We start from the raw sequence: 20,955 nt of genomic DNA, 5'->3' as shown, positions 1-20,955 counted from the left end.
TTTTCCTCTCTTTTGTAGGAGGAGATAGTGAGTGTAGTTTGTCTTGCCTTGTGGCTAGTGTGACCAGGCACATGGTTGTTTTCGATGATGATTTAATATAGAAATCTCCGAAGTTTTAAATATTATGCTTCTCATAATTCAAATATTGAATTTTATAGATGACATTAATAGGATAGTAATCTGTTTATTCCAGCATGGAGGGGAGAAATGGTTCTCCTTCAAGCATCATTTTTAGAGTTACTTTTTGTTAAACAAACATGTAACTCAGTAGGGAGGGAAAGCAGCTGTTGATAATGAGATATTATGCAGTCCACAGATAAGAAAATTAATGGAATTTTATAACTTGTCAAACATGACACCAGGTTGGTAATACATAGTCAAAACTTTAAAAATTTGCTATCCTACCTAAGAAGCCTACAGAGTACATATAAGACTATACAATGACATTTCTAAACATAATTTTTTTTGCAGGAAAAATGGAAGCTAAACACAGTACAGTCCTAATACATAAGAGCAGTTTCTTAGAGACCAAACAAAAAAGTGCCTAGAAATGAGCAAAAAACAAATATGTTCAAGGGAGTGGGAAGAAACTGTCACTAAGCAATACTTTTCCACCACCAATGACAAAATCACACCTATTTGAGTTCTTACTTACTAAATTTCTACTAGCTTAGAATATACGTGATGAAGAAAAGTGTGTACCTTTTCCTTAGTATAGTCACTGGTATATAGCGTTTGGCCATGTTCATCCAACTCTTCTGACCACCCTTTGGGAGGAGAACCATACTGACTATCTGACTGGCTGTTACAAGAACTGTAGGAGTTTTCTTGTGATGAAAGAGTCTATAAATGGTCAAACATACAGAAGTATTGAGAATTTTTATTAGGTCAAATTCTAGAAGAGGTTAGAACTTGATTAGAAGTCAAAACTTTAAATGAAAAATGAATTAAGAGGCAGAAAGTGAAATACAATCTACTTCCAAAGGAAAAGGTCAGGTTATTACTGAACAGAAAGCTTTTGGAAGAGATTAGTCAGGTGAGACTCACATGCCTTTTGGGCATTTCAAAGTTGAAAAAGAATAATTTTAGCTGAGATTACATTAGAGGAACAATACACATCCTACTGAAGTCTGAGGCTAACAAAGAAGATCCACAGAGATTGAAGCATACTATGAGCTCTGATGAGAATGTGGTTGCAGGTGGGCACTTACAGGTAATAGGCAGTGGATGGGAGTATCTAATCTGGAAGCTCCAGCTTGGGCACAGTGCAACAACCAGCCTGCAGATTACTGGCAACTTGTTGAGAGAATTGAGCTGCCTGCCAATCACTACTGGGTCAGGGACAAATGTGCTTGTGTTAACTCACAAACCCCTAAGCAACTTTAGCTCAGAGCACTTTAAGCCCCCCCAAGTACTGCTTGATTCTTTATGTTCCACCTTAATAATCGAGATCCTCTGATAGGGAACTTCTAGTGGGTTCTTCACACCTATGAGGTTCAGTTGGCCTTTACGAAGGACTGTGTCTTTCCTGTGGCAGGTCCTGAGACCTGTGTAACTCCCTGCCAGTAGAGGCTTGGGAGGAATAACCCCTGCCTACTTTCAGACATCTATTGAATCCATTAGTCAGAAAGTCCTTTGAAACAGGAATTTCTTTTCCCCAACAAGCTTTTATCAAAGTTACTGTAATTTTGTACATTGTATACCATATGTTGGGGATATACCCTTGGGCTGGGGTATTGTTTGGTGGGGTTATTGCTGTTGGTTTATTATATCTTTATTTTGGACCCTGTGATTTATGTGAAAATTGTTCAGTTTGGTTGTATATTTTTTAAATGTTATAGTTATGCATTCTTTTAATGTTGTGAGCCGCCTTGAGCATGGTTTGAGCTGTGGGAAGGCAACATACAAATAAAATTATGCATGTATGTAGTATTTTTATGAAAAGTGTGATCTATAAACATTTAATATTTATCATTGTGTCTTCCTATCAAGTTTTCCCTGCGAATGTTCACTGCTCAGCAAGCAGAAATGGACAGTTCCCCCACCAGAGGGATAGTAAGTGCAATGCCCCAGGGTTCTGTGTTTCGACCTGTGCTTTTTAACTTGTTCATAAATTATCTAGTGCTAGGGATGTGTAGTGAGGTAGTCAACCTGGCTGGTGATAGGGATCTGGTTGGCCACTGTGAGACGCATGACTAGAAGGGTTGTTGGTCAGCAGGGCTGTTCTTATGATGATACCCAACTGATAGGAGAGGTTAAAACAAAAAGTGTTTCCTGGGAACTCCAAAAAGATACATTTAAACTGAGTGACCGAGCAGTAAAATAGCAAATGGAAAATAGGTACATTGGGACAAATAGAATCGTAATTTCACATATATGCTAATGGGATCTGAGTTGCCAGTGACTGACAGGAATAAGGCCTTGGTGTCATACTGGATAGCTATGAAGAAGTTAACACAGTATGCAGAAGCTGTGAAAAAGGAAAATTCTACACTGGGGAGCATTGGGAATGGGCCTGAATATATATCTCTATTTTTATCTAGATCTACATACGGCACTCCTGCCAACCTAGCAGTTTGAGAGCACATCAAGTGCAAGAGGATAAATAAGTACCACTCCGGTGGGAAGGTAAATGGCGTTTCAGTGCACTGCTCTGGTTTGCCAGAAGCGGCTTAGTCATGCTGGCCACATGACCCGGAGGCTGTCTGCGGACAAAACGCAGGCTCCCTCGGCCAGTAAAGCGAGATGAGCGCCACAACCCCAGAGTCGTCCTCGACTGGACCTAACAGTCAGGGGTCCCTTTACCTTTTACATATGGCACAATCAAAATTTCAAGTGAAATTGAAATATGAAGAGTGACCACTATAAGCAGGACATTCATTTAACAATACTAAAAAAAATCAAGAAACCCCTCAAAATTTCATACTACTGAACCTCTGAAGAATGTCAAGTGTTCTGATACTCTTATCTTAACTGAATTTAATGTACCTGGAATTTCGGCTGACTTAGTGAAATGCTGATGCTTTGATAGATGAACGTAATTTATTTAAAAGCTTAATATTTTGATATTTATGCATTTTGCTGTTTTATATTTTTAGTTATATGAATTAATGAAAGGTTTGATAACTAAAAGTATTTGTTTTATGATAATTGTTCTAAATTTCAAAATAATTGATACATTTAGGAAAAAACTTTTGTTTGTTAACTATAGCTAATGTATACAATTTATGAAATGTTTACAAATTTGTACATTTGTTGTATACAAATATTGATATGTCTTCACTCTGTGAGCCACTTTGAGCACAATTATGTAAAAGCAGCATATAAATACATTTTAATTTTTAAAAATCTATGTCCAGTAAGGCATTTCAGGGGGGCGGAATCAGATACTTAGTGAAATGGTTATAATTTATTCTCAATTTTAGGGATTTTTTAAAAAAAATCCAGTTGAACCCTGAAACATTTTGAAAGATGTTCTGGGCACTCCAAAATGTTCTGGGCACTCCAAAAACATGTGATGAATACATAAAATCTAATTCAAGGAGAATCACATCCCTTATTAAAGACCCTCAATAACTTAATTTTGTTAACTTAGGTTTAAGATATCAGTTAATGTTGTTAAATCTAAGGTAACAAAACTAAAAATGCTTAATTATTTTAAAATTATCAGATGACATACCAGTAATCCAACCCAACAAACAATGAAGAGGCAGAAATGTCAGTCAATAAAACTGGGGAAGGTAAGTGTATGCCACCTTAAAACAAGCGCAAGAAAAAGTATCACACACATGGATACACACAAAAGTAGTAATGCTCTAGACAATAAATATACTTTTTACATTCCCCCTCCCCCCAAGCTATTAACAGATCTTTTCTCTCAGTTCCACATCTTTCCTTTTGCTTTCCATATGCCTGTCAATATTTCCCCTGCCAACAAGCCCATAAACACTGACTGGACACACAGACACATTTCATTAGAATTAAGGCCTTCTGTTCTTTCTGCTAATGTTAAGACACATCAGTCACAACACTAAAAATTGCTTTTAGAGTATCTGGCAAAGACCCACACATACTACTAGACATAAGAAGCTAATTCAAAGTCATAGTGACCATGGAGAAGGAAACCAAGAAGCTCTTGCAGTAATAACATGTTAAAGATGTAACCGTCAATAAAACTGGGAAGGGTTTCCCCCTGCTCTTACTACATTATGGTTTCGTTTACACATCACTGTTAAGCCAAACTATAACTAACTGGGACTGTGCAAACATGAGTGCTCCCACAGAAGAGATCCCAGTTGCTTTGATCCTCTTGGGTCTTTTTAAGTCCTCTCTTGCGAAAAGCTAAGCTAAGGTTTTGCTTAGTGTGTCATCCAAACCAAAACTAACGGTTCAGTTCTTTCCTTGCTAACCAGGAGGTGTGGACAAGATGGTGGTTGGTGAGAAGAGAGATTAACCTCTCTCTTCCAATGATATACTAAGCCAAACTTTGGCTTAGCTCAGATAGGAGCTCCTCACTGGGAACCCACACATTCATGCAGTCCCAGTAAGCCATAATTTGCTTCCCACAACATGTGAACAAGGTCTGAGAAAACATGTGTCACCATTGCAGGCTAGGCTGGGATGCTCCCTAAAGGGGAAAAAATAGCGTCAAGCGCTTCTGTTGCATGACTTTTAAACAAGGACCATTTGATTAGACTTGGCTCTGATATCCTCCTCAATAAACTAAAGCAAAAAGCTCAGTGAACAGTTCCATAACTGAGGTGGGGAAATTAAAACCACTGGTTGGTTGGGTTTCTTGAACTGAAGTTTGTCCACCATTGCTGGATGCTGTTAGCATCAATAAAACTTACCTCTTGATCTACTTGATTCACAGAGTCTGCTTTACTTATGCTTGGATCCCGAGTGAAACGTGGCGGTTTCCAGGTTCTCTCTTGTGTTCCTTTGTTGTAATAGTAACAGCGTCCTGTAGTATCTTTGTGGGTCTCCCATTCCCCATTGATTTGGATTGGAGGGCTTGTAGGTAAAGGTGGGAGTGCAGACTGAGATATTTTCAGTTCTTGTAAATTAGCATAAACTGGTGAATCTGGCCTTCCTTGGCTTGGTGGTGTGATTGGCTGCAACAAAAGAAATTGCATTTTACTTAAAATATTATGATAGTAACATTGAGAGCATTGCAGCAAAATTTGTACATCAGAATATATGTTAAACTCCAAAGAATATCTCATCACAATACATTTTTATAACACTTAACAGCCGAATAAACTGAAGCTGCAAAAAAAAAAAAAAAAGGTAACCCATGGATTTAAAGAGGCTGAGATTTAGTTAAATTAGTTAAATCTGCATTCTTCTCTTCAACCCAAAGGTTCCAAGGGCAGTACATACACTATATCTAAAACAAATAGTGTTGGACAGAGGCCTTCAACCCTTCAGAGTGCAGGGGCATTATTTGGAGATCTACAAAATATCCATTTCACAGAAGAAAAACCAGCCAATGCTCAGAACGGTTTCTTCAAAACAACATGCAGCACTCTTGTACACACATCCCAAAACTGACAACCAAGAAAAAGGCAACCCCTCTCCACCTCAGAGGAAATGCCCCTCCAATCAATCAATCAAACAAACAAACAAACAAAGCAAAAAAACTAGTCACTCAATTTCAAAAAAGCAAACTGGAAGGGGCTGGGAGCTCCATGGCATGCTCTGAAGATGCCCACATCGTCCCGAATTGGTCTGCTTTGAGCTGAAGTCTTGGACAAGAGAAAAAACGGAATGCAACAGCTTAGCCTAGAGCACTAGGGCTAACACCGCTAGCCTTTGTGCAGAGAAAGTTGCTACATGAATTATGGGGGGGGGGGGGTTCTAGAAGACTTGTCATAGCAGAAATTGAACCAGAAAGGATTATTATAACTTTATACAGTGGAACCTCAGGTTGTGGACGTAATCCGTGATGGAGGCACGTCCGCAACCCGCAGCGTTCGCATCCTGAAGTGCCACATCTGCGCAGGCGCTGGCACGATTCGGTGCTTCTGCACATGCGCAAAGCATGATTTAGCGCTTCTACACATGTAACCCATTCTGGTACTTCCGTGTTTCCCGTGGTCCATAACCCGAAAACATGTAACCTGAAGCGTCCATAACATGAGGTATGACAGTACACATGTACAGTGAATAGCCAAGCAATGACATCAAAAAATTCTCCATCATTCTTCATCCAAAGGTCACAAATTCAAATTCAGGAGTCGAAGTCAAGGTTTTAAAAAACATGGCAAAGACAAATATAATACAGGGAATAGTTCTCTATAAAGGCTCAAAAACCTCCACAGGTTTCACAGGAAGAATTCTCCCACCTATCCTCAAAAATTAAAGCAGATTCTACCAGTGTATATCCCAAGAATTCAAAACATACAGGAATCAACATCCTTCTTTTTCAGGCAAAACTGAAGCATAATAAACCATGCACAATCATAGAAGTTTCTATGAAAATGTGAAGAATATGCTATAAAAAACCCTGTTCATTTCATCAGCTGTACACTACAAGCTAGTAGATATCCAATCTAAGCTTAGGCACACCTAAATCCACTGTACCAAGGAATATCCAGTGCAACAAAAGCTGCAACCCACAGAATGAACTTTGCATGGTGCTGGTTAATGATGCTCTTGGAGTTTGTACATGACTCATCACTTTATTATAAATGAATCCCCAGAACCACAAACTATCAGAAGTAGGGGGTTTTAGTTCCTACCGGTGGTGTGAGATTTTGCTTATCTGTCACTCATAGACATTTGTTTTTGCTTAATACTTGCAGGGGAAACAGTGCTGAACAGTGTTGCATATTTACTCCACACCAAAGCAGCGCAACTGCATAAACCCATGATCTGTAAAGCAGTTCCATTTCTACCAAAGTCAGAGTCTGTTTTGTGCATGTTTTATATTAGTGGCCAATATTAGACCAGCATGGGATGCAGATTTAATATGTCAGGTTATTCATTTCAGCTTAATCGTTTTATGTAAGTTTTATAGCAGGTAGATTAGGGGTTGCATAAGGACGCACCCAAGAGGCCTGCAGCAACCGGAACAGCCAGGGATGTGGTTAACTGGAGATTTTATCTTAACCTTTACCACAGCTCCCTCTCTTCAGCACAATGTCCCTTGAACTGTGCAATCACAATTTCCATGTATGCAGATGTTAGGTGTGTTCACTGATACAGCACAACTTCTGAGCGCTGAAATTAGCACAGCTGAAGTTTATTCTTGGTTCTAAATAAAAAAAAACACACCATAAAAGTGAGCGTGTCTTTAGGCTAAACAAATTATAACCTCTATTGCTTTATCTTTTAGGTGGCAATTCTACACACATCTATCAGGGGTTAAGTCGCATTGGACTCAGTGGGAGTAAGTGCTGAGTAAATATGCATAGGGTTGTGCTGCATTAACAAACTAGTATATTTGCTCATTCTTTAAAAAAGATACTACACCATGCTAATGTCAACAGGGAAATGTAATATCCACAGGACATTTAATTATAAAGAAAGGTTTCTGAGAGAGGAAATAGGAAATGTCCTATTTGTCTTTAGCACTAGTAACTGGAATGCCCCAATTCTGAACAGCAAGATTCATTTATTAACCATTATGTCCAGTAGCCATTTCAAAATGTATCCCACACCAATTTGTATGTTCACTCTTATTTACACAGTTCTGTCTCAGTCACTAAAGTAAGCCCCACCAAGAAGGCACAACATACTTTCAGCTCCATCAAGTCGACAAAGTCACCTGGTACTTCTGAATTCTGAAATACTACCTAGGGTATCCTGAAAACATTTCCTCAATCGTAAGAACACTCAACTTCTATGTTTTGATTATTAAACTTATATCTTACTCTTAAATTGGATCCCCAGTGGCATCCATCCAGGTTACCAATGGGGTCTGCACCAACATAGGTTTAACTACAGTACACTGTAGATTCAGGTTCTAACAAACCATTCACTGAGCTAAACTTTTCCTAATACTTGGATCTGATTTATTTAAATTAGACTGCACATGTTGAAAAGCTTGCTAATGATACAGCAAGCAAAACACTTCAAATTCGCTACAGTGGTACCTCGCAAGACGAAATTAATTCGTTCTGCGAGTTTTTTCGTCTTGCGAATTTTTCGTCTTGCGAGGTACCACTGTATACATTTGAGTCAGCACGGTTGGTTTCTCGTTATAAATAGTCACATTACTTTTAAGTTGCTCCTCAAAGTCAAGTCGCAACTGCACCTCTTCAAGCAATGCACCCTGGGTATTAACGGTTTTAAGAAAAAGGAAACAAACTTGCAAGACGTTTTCGTCTTGCGAAGCAAGCCCATAGGGAAATTTGTCTTGCGAAGCAACTCAAAAAACGAAAAACTCTTTTGTCTTGCGAGTTTTTCGTCTTACGAGGCATTCGTCTTGCGAGGTACCACTGTATTTCTTTAAAAACTCTTAACAAGCAAGAGACTGCCCACTAGATGTCACTGTGGAGCCCAATACCTGTATATTAACTGAACACTAATTCCGTTAATTGCTTTCCAAACCACCTATTTTATATGCTCCATGTGCTTTAAATAATTTTAGTTTGAGGGGTTTTTTTAGCCCTTCTGGGCCAATGGTGTTGCTGTGGACCCCAGCAGATGTTTGAAATATCTGTAAAGCATTTCTTAGCAAACCTGGACCACTTAATACACCATTTACTCCTGAGCAATATGGGGCCATTCTTCTGTTTTGCTTCATTCCTTCACATTATGCTACACAAAACACAGAAGTTACAGAAACACACACACACACACACACACACACACACACACGATGATATTTAGTGATGTAGAGCTAACAAACCAAAACCAGTTTAACCTAGTTAGCTTTTCCTCAATCTTCTATTCTAGCAAAAGATGAAGCAAACCTGAATAGATTTATTTCTATTCTGTCCTTTGAGAAAGTGAAACAATAGCCCAGTTTACACATCATATTAAACCATACCTAAATAACTTTGGTTTAACATGATTTAAAAATGCATTTTATAGCTTTTTTTACAATTAGTGAACATAATTTAATTATTTAATATTATTAGCAGTGTTCTGGTGTATACTACTGGAAGTCGCAGGTGTTTCACCCCTCCCTTGGTCCTGCCAGGAAACAAGCCATAGTTTGACCAAAAAACAGAAAAACAAACCTATCAGTGGAATCCAAGTTAAGTTTATTTTAACTATGGTTAAAGGCAATGTGTGAACCAAGTTATGAAACGAACCTCCCAGACTAAAGTAAGCAGAAAGAAACCCCAATCATATCTATCCATGAAAATAAAAAGAAACAGAAAAGACGAGAGTACAGTGGTACCTCGCAAGACAAAATTAATTCGTTCTGCGAGTTTTTTCGTCTTGCGAAGCACGGATTCCAACCCAAAATCCAAAAACCCCAAAAAAAGTTTTAAAAGTTTAACTTACCAAATGGCTGCAAAAGAAGTTTTGGAAAAGCTTCAAAAATCACCAAAGTCTTCAAAAACCTCAAAAAAGGCTCAAAAAAGGAAACAAACTTGCAAGACGTTTTCGTCTTGCAAAGCAAGCCCATAGGGAAATTCGTCTTGCGAAGCAACTCAAAAAACGAAAAACTCTTTCGTCTTGCGAGTTTTTCGTCTTACAAGGCATTCGTCTTGTGAGGTACCACTGTAGGAGAAAACAAATCCTTGCATCTTGGTCCCATTTCAACCAATACAAATGAAGTCAAAGGAATGCTTACTATATTTTTGCTTAAACTTCTTAGGGTAAGAAGTTTCAAAGTAAGAAAATTTTGCACTACCTTATCCAGAGGTTTAGGGAAAGCCTGACAGAATCCAAGTACTCCCTACAGTCACCAAACGCTCAGAAGGAAGTGGAGCCCCCTCTTCCAGTGTGAAACCTCTGAAAGAGCAGCTCCTAGCCTTGCTCACAGTAGGATAGCTCAATGAATTTCAAGACATGCTGCAACTCCTACAAAAATACTTTATTTGATTTGCGTGCACAACTTTTCTCATCCTAATGGAGAAAGCAGTATCAGGAGAAACATATTAAGACTAATGTCTGGTTCATCTTTTAAACACAAGCCAATCTGCATGATTTAAAATATTTCATATGCATTATGCTAAGCTGCAAGCATCAGCCAATTAAGACCTTAATCTAATTAAAATGCCTCCCAAACAGAAACCATTCTAGCAACATTCTCCCTCTCCCTCTGGGCATGATGTGTCCAGCCATGAAGACATTGCAAGCAAGAGACTAAGTGGGTTTCTCCTAGTTTGTGTTTAGCATCTTGCTGCCCCAACAGCACTTGACTCCAGCCTTCTCTGAAGACTCTAGTCACAGGGTGAAATTATCATAACTCACTAGTAGAGATGATGCTGTGCATGCAGATGGTTCCAGGTTCAATTCTGTACAGAACTGAAGGTGTTGCTATACTTGATGCCAAACCAGTGAGATTGTTTTATAGTAATTCCATACATTCTATAATAAATGATGTTACACTTATGTGTGCTCAGTTGTTAAATTGGTTCCCCACCCCTGCTGTAAAATATAAAGGTCAGTGAATCAAATATATACAGCGAAGACTAAGGATCATTTATTCTAATTAGCCAAGAAATGTAAGGGTAATTAAAGCTGGTTGTGTGAAACCCCTGACCACTCATCTAATGGTTGTTTTTGTGGTTTTATTTTTATTTGTATGTACATTGAACTTACTTTAATTGTGTTGCTTTTTGTAAGCTGCCCTGGGTGCATTTAGAGAAGGGTGGGCTATAAGTATGAAAAATAAGCTAACAAACTAATCATAGCTGTCTGGACCTCTAATTTAAAGTCACTAGCTTCCTCAGCAGCAGTATTTTACAGAACCACGTCATCAGATTTGCTAAAATGAGTCACTTTGTATTTTATCATTTAAAACAAACAGATACAAGCAAACATCTTGTGAGGGCTTAGTGTAAAGTCACTTTACTAATAATAAAATGCTGTGCATCATCGATCCATTAGCCCTCATCAGTAAGGAAATGCCTCAACCAACAGTGCCCTATAGCTGAGACGGCAAGAATAGTTTACAGCTGACAAAGCAATTATTGGGTACCTTAACATTCACACACATTCACGTGGCTCAATTATAAAACCACACTCAGCATTCAGAGGATCAGCTAGAACAGCAACTCTTTGGAGAACATTCTCATTTAAAAACTGTAATAGGATAATAAAGCAGCACAGCAACTCATTAAAGGGCTTACAAAATACGAACTCTCACTGAAAATGCATTGGATCTCTGCATACTATCAAACAGCAAATTGAAAAACTTCAGCATTCAAGAAAACATTAATGAAATGTGTTGCAGAAAAATATCCAAATTACACATTCCAGCCTTAAGTATACCTTAAGTATACTTCCCCATCCAACTGATTTTTCAGCAAAAAACAAAAAGTACTAGTTACTTCCTTAAAGGAAGCATTAGTGGGAAATTACTTGCTAGTCAGCTAGTGCCGTTTTAGTCATCAAAGACCTTTAAAGTTTTGACCCTTCAGCTGTGGTGGAGCTTCATGCTCTGGCACCGGGGGTGGGGGGTGGAGAGCAGGCAGGGGCGTGGCTGGCATGCGTCCCAGGGGCATGGCACCCAGCGCAGGTGCGGGGCAGCCACGATGGCACCCCACCGGGATCGCGCTGCCGGGGTGGTGCACTTCCCCTGAACCCCTCTTCCTCCGCCAGTGCCCTTCAGCACAGTAATGAAATGAGGAAAATACTGAAGGCAGAACAGATCTTAGTAGCGAATTCTTAAGCTTCACAAACAGTAATTCTGGTGGTTTGCTGAAAGCTGACAGTTTCCTGTCCAAAGTTTTGTCAGTGACCATCCTGCTTGAAGTCTACAGTTTATCTCTTCCTTTGGGCTTCTTTAGGAAAAGGCAGCAAATGATTTCCAGTTAGTTGTTCAGGAGTTTTTGGGTGCTAAAGCACCACAGAGGTGTTATAAGAATTTAAGGTCTCAAATATATAAATTAAATGTTCATAAATTTACAAGGCAAACACATACGTAAGTATATAAACCATGTGTCTGAAATTGTACAAGAAGAGCAAACCTGAAACCATTTTGCCTCTCCCAAATTGACCTCAAATGTTTCTCTGCAAGGAGGAAGGAAATGGGAAAGCCTCTCCATTGTCTTTTGCTTACTTGTCTTTAGGGCACCTTTGTGTGACCTGGATTCAGGAATTAAAGTATTTACCATCACAAAAGAATGGCTGGGCTGCCCAAGTAAGCAATCACTGGCCATTGTCAGGTATCCTGGCAGATAGGATTTCTGTTGTAGACCACCTCCTTCTGTGATGTATGTATGATGTTTTGGGGCGTGATCTTGAGCTACAGGGTGGGCAATTTCAAAAGTCTATATAAGGGCTTGCACACCATTGTTCTGGGTTCCTCCTTCCTCCTATGTGTGGTGAGTGAGCATCCTGTTGCAACAGTTTAATGAAGATCAGGCTTAGAAGCTGCTTTGCTTCTCAATATTCTCTGATTGGCCTGTTATTTTCTCCTACCAACAGAGAACCAACTTAAGGACTCTATAGGGGCTCTTGGATACCCCATAAGGGAAAAGGAGCAGTTTTTTCTTATAACACAGGAGAATCATTATGCTTTTGAAACTTCCTTGCCAATATTTCTAGTTGCAAATTTAGTATAAAGGTACTTAGATAAGCCCTATTATTAGGCAGAAAAGAGGCCACCACCTCACACGGCTGGTGTATCATGAAAAGGTAGCAAATTGTTCTTCATTGCATGTATTATTGTAGTATTTTCACTGCCAGGGAGAGAGGAAGGAAAATGCTTGTGGAATCTTCTCCCTCAAGCGCCATAAGAACTTGGCTGATCTTGGGTAACATAAACATTTGAGAAAAGCCCTACTGGTTCAGACCAAAGGCTCATCTAGTCCAGCATACTGTTCTCACCAGATCCCTGTGCGAACTCCTTCTGGGACTCCTCAAAAGGAAGCTGTGCCTGGAGGAAGAGCAGTGAGGGGAGGGACTTTGTCAGGCAAGGCCTCCTTCCACCTGCCTTGCCCCACCCTCTAGTCTCTGCTTCTCCATTTGCATTGTACAGTATTATTTTATGTACTGTGGCTTGCCATTGTTTTATTGATTATAGTTTAGAAATTATTTATTGTAACTGTTGAGTGGATTTCTGTTTAACTTTTATATGTAGATATTATTATTTTGTACTATTCTAATAATTATTGAATGTTACTTTTGATGTAGGTTGCTTATTTTAAAGTTTTGTTTTATTATCACATTTTTATATTGCATTAGATGTTATAAGTTGTACATTTTTTGTTTCTTCAGCTTGTAAACCGCCTTGAGTATTGTAAGATAGAAAGATGGTATACAAAGAAAAAATGATGATGATGTGAACTCACAAGCTGGAGGTGAGCACAATAGCACTCTCCCCACCTGTGATTCCCCACTACTTGTAATCAGATGCATACTATGCACTTTGCTGGAAGAAAGGCACCTGCTATGTGCTGCTGTACCTCCAGCAACAAAATGCATTGGGCGGTCCTGCACAGGCTATTGTGTTGCCTGATGATGGATTACTTGAAACACTACTAAACTACAGAGGTTACTCAGCAGCATACTGTACCAACCTGTAAAAAGACTATCAAAATCTATGTATCAACTTTTAGGCACGTTAATAGGTTTCATTACCCAAATCCTTTGTTTTCACAGAATAGCAACCTCCTCCCTTCACCACTCATTATTTCTACTAATTACACATTCCCTACAAAAATAACCAAACTTAAGTATAGAACTTGTGCTTTTTAAAATTCCGATTGAATTACACAGAGGGACATGAAGAACTTGGCCGTTTGCCCCAACATTTACAGCCCTGCAGTTATTACAGTGGACCTGAAGTGCCCCTCCTGCAGGGTTTGCTAAACAGAACTGTGCTTTCGATAACAGCTGTCATTACTGAGCCTCAACAATAAGAGGACCTAAACTTCCCACCAGTGCAAAGTTTGAGCTGCACTAGTTTGCACAATGTACACATTGTGAGGTTGGGAACTACGGTGTTTTCTAGTGTTGCATTCAAATTCTAAATAGTATATGTTATGCACAATAATAAAATCCCTATACCTTAACTTTTCACTTGCAAGTTTTTGCATTCACCGAGTTTGTAAAAGCACATGGAAGAGTTGTAGCTTATCTGGGAACAAAACATGAATATATTACGCTTTATAGAAAATGTACAGAAATGTTTAATATGTGGAAAATACACCTCAAAAAAAATCCTCAAATATATCTATTCAAATAACTTATCTCAGGTGGACTGATATGTAATGTAGACACAACGGTATTCTAAAGTCTTCTTAAAAATAAATACAGCTTTAGGTTTTCTAAAGATTATAATTACCTATTAAGACTCCTGCTTTTCCCTGAACTGATCTTTAGTTTTGAATCCTAAAGCTATTAATCCCCACGTTCTTGAGTGATTGTCCTAAAATTCATTTTTAAATCACATGTGCGTGCACACACTGTAAAATAACACAAACAGATCAAGCATTGCTGAAGGGATGCAGGGCGATCCAACTTTTCTTACCAAGTGGGCTGCAAGAGTAGTTTGACATGGAACGCATGAGCTGCACAGAGTCTTGTTGCACCGGGGAGGAAAGGGAGGCCAAAATTTGATGTCCCCCTTCGTACTCTCATGCTGCCTTCTCAAACCCAGCTAAGTGAGGCATAGGGCTTTGAGAAGGAGGGGTGGGGCTCTGGCAGGGTCCTCGAGCCCTCCCACTTCCTTCACAAAGCAGGAAAAGCACTAATTAGGCTCTGGAAGAAGGCAGGAGAACTCTATGGCCAAGTCAGGGCCCTCACTCTTCCTTCCCAAAGCCTCGCTTAACCAACTTTCAGAAGGCTGCAGGAGGGATGTCAAAGATCACAGAGGGTAGCCAAAAAAGTCTGCATGTATTTAAAAAAATAAAAAGATGGAACATAAAATATTGCTTAGGTTTACCAGAAAAGGGAAATTTACATATATTTACGAGCAAAGACTAGAAGCATAGCTACCCTTGCAACTTAAGCTAGGTTTGACTCATTTTAAAAGCATTAATGACTCAGTAAGAGAAAAGAAATCAAGTTTCCTATTTTGTAATTCAAAACAAAAGTGAACTTAAATGCTTCCTATAGCCATCAAAACAACAGCTCTAATCTAGCCAAGATGTTAATCACACAATTAATTTTCCTACTGAAGACAAAAGACCTACTATGTACTAAACTTTGGTTCAGTCATACCTACAAGTGATATACAACTAGTGTCCTTTAAATGTTATAGAAATACTGTGGAATTTGCTTTCTGCGGACTCATTCCCATGGTATTCCTCTAGCATTCAAACTGAATGTGCCTTTCCTAGGGAATCTGTACATGAGGAACATGTATCACCAGTTAGCTGAAAGAAGTCCCTGGTCCCCAAATATAAGGGAGGTAAAATTTCTACAGCCACACTGCTGAGTTTTGGAGTCAGAGAAGCAGCACTTTCCCCAAAATTCTACGGTAAATGCAGAGTTTTGGGTGAAGGCATGGAGTTACTAGCAACTGCATAGTCCAGCTAATTCTAAGCCATGCAACATTCTGTGGACAATCTGCATATTTATATGACTAAATATTTTAACTACATTTTTATTCTACCAATGTGTGTGGTTTCCAAGTGCTCTACCCATCCAAACAGACCTCACACCTGCTTAGCTTCAACAATGTGGTGGTCTCATATGCCTTCAGACCATATCCAGGCTGCAGATAGAACCCAGTCTCATAATCATAGTTTGAAAACACACCGTGGGCTTCTGTACTTCCCTGCTCTCACTCAAGCATTTCCCCCTAATTTTTATAAATTTGCAACTCTGGTGCAATTTTTTCAAACACTGCAAACTACATAGTTGTGAAGCTAAATGGAAAGGAATCCCCAAATAAGGAACAGGCACGCTTAATCTAGCCACATGTAAATAGACCAATTATTAAGTCGACAGCAAACCTACATGCCCAACCTTTCCAGAAGCATGAGCTAGTAGTTACAGAGTAGATTAAGGCTTTGGCATGAGATGGAGAACAAATATCCATCTTCAATTGGCAGGCAAAGTCATAAATATCCTTCATTTGGAAACTAAGTTTAGCGTAGAGCTCAGATACTCTATTAATATAATATGGGTGAGTAAGATCAAACAGGTCCCCCACAGTGGTTGATTCTGGTAACTCATAACATGGTGTACCCTAGAGGAACAAAGGGTGAAAAAGCCTATAATAATAGTGGGCAGATTTTGGGTTTGTTTTTAAGATGAATATAGTACCACCGTTAACAAAACAAAACAAAAAGAGGAATAATGGGAATATGAGTCTAAATTTTAAATACATTTTTTCATCTTAAACTATGCTATTTCTATTTAAAAACAAACAAAATTATGGAGTCTTAAAACATCTATAAATATTTTAAAGGAATACAAAATCAGATATAAACCAGACCTGGTTATAAAGCTTTTTATCAACGTAGTCTGTTCTTTAAAAAAATGTTCCATTTAATCTAGGTTCCCCTCCTTCATATGCCCTTTATCTTACCTACAGAGGACTAATCTAATTGATTTGTCTTCGGCAGCAAGAACATGGATTTCATTTATATCAGCATCGCTGTAACACAATGGCAATAATCTTTGTCTGCTCATTCCCAACAACGCAAGCAAAATATAGAAATTCATGGTTTGCCACAAATTAATTCTGCAATAAAACAAATATAATTATTAAAAAAATACTAAAATATCTAAGCCTAGATCCACTATTACTATTGATATATACGTTAAAAGGAGAACATTCAGAACTATTCAGTCACATGATAACAGCTGCCTGATTATTCTTTGCAAAGTATTGCAAACGATAAAAAAAAACCAGAGACAGATGAATGGATTAGGAAAATGCAGGAATATGCTGAAATGGCTAAATTGAACTATATAAGGCTGAAAAAAATTCATCAGATGAAGCAGTATGGCATTTCTTTACTTTTATTTTTACAAATGTCATCTATCACTAGATGGTTTTCCTATGTACATTTTTTAACTGTACTCTTTCCACAAATCAATTGCTTATTCAACCAAGTTTTGCCCAAATCAGATTCTGGCATTAGAGGGGTTATCTACTTCGTCCAGTAACTTATTACTGTTCTTGTCTTCAATGTTTATTTGAAGCCTGAATTATGCATTCTGGCTTGTTTCTCGTCTCCTTCCACACTTCCTATTTCTGAGATGCTACAATTCCCAAACTTGCTTAACACACAACACCCAGACCACCATCAATGGAAATGAACGAAGGAATTGGCAAATTGTTTATGATACTTACTTCCGAAAGAGTTGAAGGCCACCTATCACAGCACTGAGTAATACTGAGGAAAACTATTAACACATTATGAAAAGGCCAAAAGAAAAGTAATCTGCCAGATATAAAGTATGCAAACAACAGAAATTCTAATGACACCACAGTAGCTATTTAGATAGGAAAAGGGCTGACTACATTGGACAAAAAACATGCCAATCCTGGAAGTGATAGCAGGATACCAATGAACCCAGTACAAAAGAACAAGGAGGCACAATTTACCATTTGCTTATGACATTTTATACAACTACAAAAATGTAACAGTTCATAACATTAGTATTTTGCCTTCTTTCTCTTAAAATAATGTAAACTACAAAGAGCCAAAATATATGTGTGTCCTTTAGAAGAAGAAGTTGGGGTGGCTTTTCTCAGTAATTACTCCATGTATCTCTTGGTTATTTCACACACTTGTTAACTCCTCAAATGTAGGCACAGTTACGTCAGTATCTCAAATATTATTGTAATACGTACAGGACCACCTCTTGCCATTCTCCTTAAGGTATTAGCAAAACATTTTTACATTAATGCAGATGGTTAATACCATGGTTAATACTAATTCCACATGTGCACATATAAAAACCTCCATTTCACCAACCTGCTGAGCCAGAACAGGAAGTTTAAAAAAAGAAAACTTAGTCCGCAGACTTACTTGAACGCTTTGCATGTCTAGTGTTGCCACATCTTCATTCTTCATTTGCTTATTGTTGAGCCAAAATATTCTTCTGAATACAGAAAACAAGAAATGCTGCCTACAGAGAGCATACGCAGCAGAAGCGATCCACCATGAATAAAGTAGAAATAATCTGTTTAGCATGTAGAAAGCCAAAGTTCAAGAAGTCTGCTCCTTGGACTCTTACATAAAATCAACAGGCCACCTTTGATAAAGTGTTTTAATAACAGTGATACCAAGAGAAGCTTTCAGTGTTCAGTGTCTTAAAGGCGCCACGATCATGTCGTCTGGCTAGCCACAATAAAAGTAATCTGTGGGTGTCAGCAATTTGCAATGCACCTCTAGCCTCAATATCATATTTGGCCACTTAAAGCAGCTGAAAGCAAACAGATTCTGTTTTCATAAGCTCCCAAGGTTTTGCTGTCTGGAACAAAGCATGTATGGGCTACCATATTCTAACCAACAAACAGAGTCTAAAATGGTTAGGGTACCTAGTAAACTATTGTATAAGGGCAATGGTAAGTATCACACATGGTGAAGTCATACTCCTTTAGCATTACCTCTCACACAGAAGCTAGATAAGCTCCTTGGAAGAAGGTCTGAATAGAAAATGTAACACACATTTAAGTCTGGCATCGGGGGGGAACCATGCAATGCACCCCAATATAAGAAAGCCCATCTCAAACCATTCTTTTCTTGAAAAAGCTTTGTAAACCACACTGCTTTTACTCTCTCTCAGGTTAGCTCAACCAGATATTTACACTATAAGAAATTACACGCAAAACATTTAGGAAACAGGGATGCCTACATTGCACTCACTAACCTGGTTTACACAAAAATGGTTTGTGCTTCATTAACACTTAAGATACAAACTTTTTTCTTTTCTTCACTTTTTTAAAAAATAGCACCATATATATGGGCTGTACTAGATGATTCTCACGGTCCCTTCCAACTCTACAATTCTATGATTCTATGATATATACATGTCAAGGCTTGCAATGTGCACCAGCTTGTTTCCATTAAACCATAGTTCACACAGCTGTTCCCAGCAAAAAATTAAAGAAATCCCCTTCCTCATTTCCCACAGCTTAACTTCAGTGAGTTAGTTAACATGTATTAGCTGCTTTCCTAAGCACATATTTATCCTAGCTTAAAATTTGTGTCACACAACAGAAAACTAAATGAGATTCAAGTCATCTACTAATGAGAATGAATGACAGCCTACAGAAGAATTAAGAGTCTTAGTTCTTTATGCTGCTGTGAGGCCCATGAAGCTGATTCATCCAAGCCACACCCACATGCCCTACACCTAATGTCATATCTGGTGTAAAGGCAGAGCTTGCACATCACATCCCAAGTGCCAATTATCAGCTGACTGTTGGGCTTTGGGAAGCCCTGCACCCACATTTTTGCTGACGCGGTTTGATTTCAAACCATGTGGTCAAAAGCAGGTCATCTGACAGCACTGTGACATCTGTTGATTGACAGGTGCACAGTCCCACCTACCTGTCCAGCAGAAGTGTGTTGAGATAAGGATTTGGCCTGCTGACCAGATCCAGTTCCCTCACTCTTCTTGCAAGGTATCAAATGATGCTATGATTACATCAAATAAATTTTAATCTGCAAATCTTAATGTGTTTCTTAAGAATTTGACTATTAACTAAAACTAATAGATTCAGAAACATACATGACATATTGGTGGGCAGACTTTTATCTAGCCTGAATTCCAGTTGAACCTTCAAAAGCAACCTATGAGTCATTATGCATATAAAACAGTTTCATGTAAAACAGTTTCATGTAGAATCAAGTTAACATTTTGTTCATTAAAAAACAATTTTAAGCTAGATTTAGCCAGAGAACTTCACTCCCATTTTGTTTTGGTTGCAACAAAATGGAGTGTCTTCTCTCCATCCCCTCCCCCTCCATCTTGTTTATTTTTATTTTCTTTCCTTTTGTAGAAGAACAAAAATGCCAGATTAATAAAATTGAACAAAGAATAAAGAGCGCAACTGAGAATCAAGGATAAGTAATGAGATATGGAATCTCTATGCTTTCAAATCCATCATTCTGATGCATAATATTATTTGTGACAGAAAGGGACTACCATCTGCCACTTGGTACAAGATAAAGGATGGTGCTCAACTCAGTTCCTCAAAGCCATATATTAGCATCAACAGGTTTGAACATAATTAGCAATCTTGTTGACTCATAGCACAAATAGGACGGACCATGCCCATATTTCAAATATAGGAAGGGGTTTATCCAGCAAGTGATATAGCAGCAAAAATATACTGTTTATCATAATAGGTCAATACCCTTTGAGGACCATTAAGAAAGGTAAAAGGAGATATGATACAGGCTGTATAAGATTATGCAGAGAGAAAGACATTTTTCTCCTCTAATGCTACTAGAACCTGCAGCCATCAAATTAAGCTGAATGTTGGAAGATTGAGGACAGACAAAAGGAAGTACATAAAATGAACTCTTGAATTTGCTCCCACAAAATGCAGTGATGCCCACCAACCCTGAAGGCTTTCAAAGGTTAGACAAATTCACAAAGGATAGGACTAGGCATGCCGCCTGTGTTCTACCATGGCTATGGGAGGCAGTATTCCTCTGTATACTGCTTGCTGGGAAACACAAGTGGCGAGAATGCTAGTGCACTCATTTCCTGCTGTGGGCTGCTTCTGATGGGGATCTCATTGGTCACTGTCAGAAGAGGATGCTGGACTAGATGTGTCTTTATGTTCCTGTAGGGTTCCATCCTGTCCAACCCCCCCACCAAAAGTGACATTTAAAATCTGTATGAGGGATGAAGAACCTGAGGCCCTGCAAATGTTGATGGATAACTCTCATCATCCTGGACCTT

At 38.6% G+C, this 20,955-nt stretch overlaps 1 protein-coding gene across 11 annotated transcripts in view; it reads right to left on the bottom strand.

Annotated features, from left to right (window-relative positions):
- Nucleotides 1-20,955, bottom strand: part of ARHGAP12 (Rho GTPase activating protein 12) — a 68,738-nt gene that overhangs the window by 33,171 nt on the left and 14,612 nt on the right. For 6 of the 11 annotated variants that reach the window (XM_053409612.1, XM_053409615.1, XM_053409610.1 and 3 more), the window contains exons 3-4: nt 4,851-5,114; nt 703-843 (exon numbers count right to left, since the gene is read on the bottom strand). In XM_053409612.1, the coding sequence (XP_053265587.1) occupies nt 703-843; nt 4,851-5,114 (405 nt within the window). Of the gene's footprint in view, nt 1-702; nt 844-4,850; nt 5,115-18,065; nt 18,171-20,955 lie in introns of those variants that run through there. The other 5 variants (XM_053409616.1, XM_053409618.1, XM_053409619.1 and 2 more) reach the window with 2 other exon arrangements.

This window comes from Podarcis raffonei, chromosome 12 (assembly GCF_027172205.1).
Source record: "Podarcis raffonei isolate rPodRaf1 chromosome 12, rPodRaf1.pri, whole genome shotgun sequence".
NCBI lineage: Eukaryota > Metazoa > Chordata > Lepidosauria > Squamata > Lacertidae > Podarcis > Podarcis raffonei.
The sequence above is the reverse complement of the archived record's forward strand: the minus strand, read 5'-3'. Positions and strand labels throughout refer to the sequence as shown.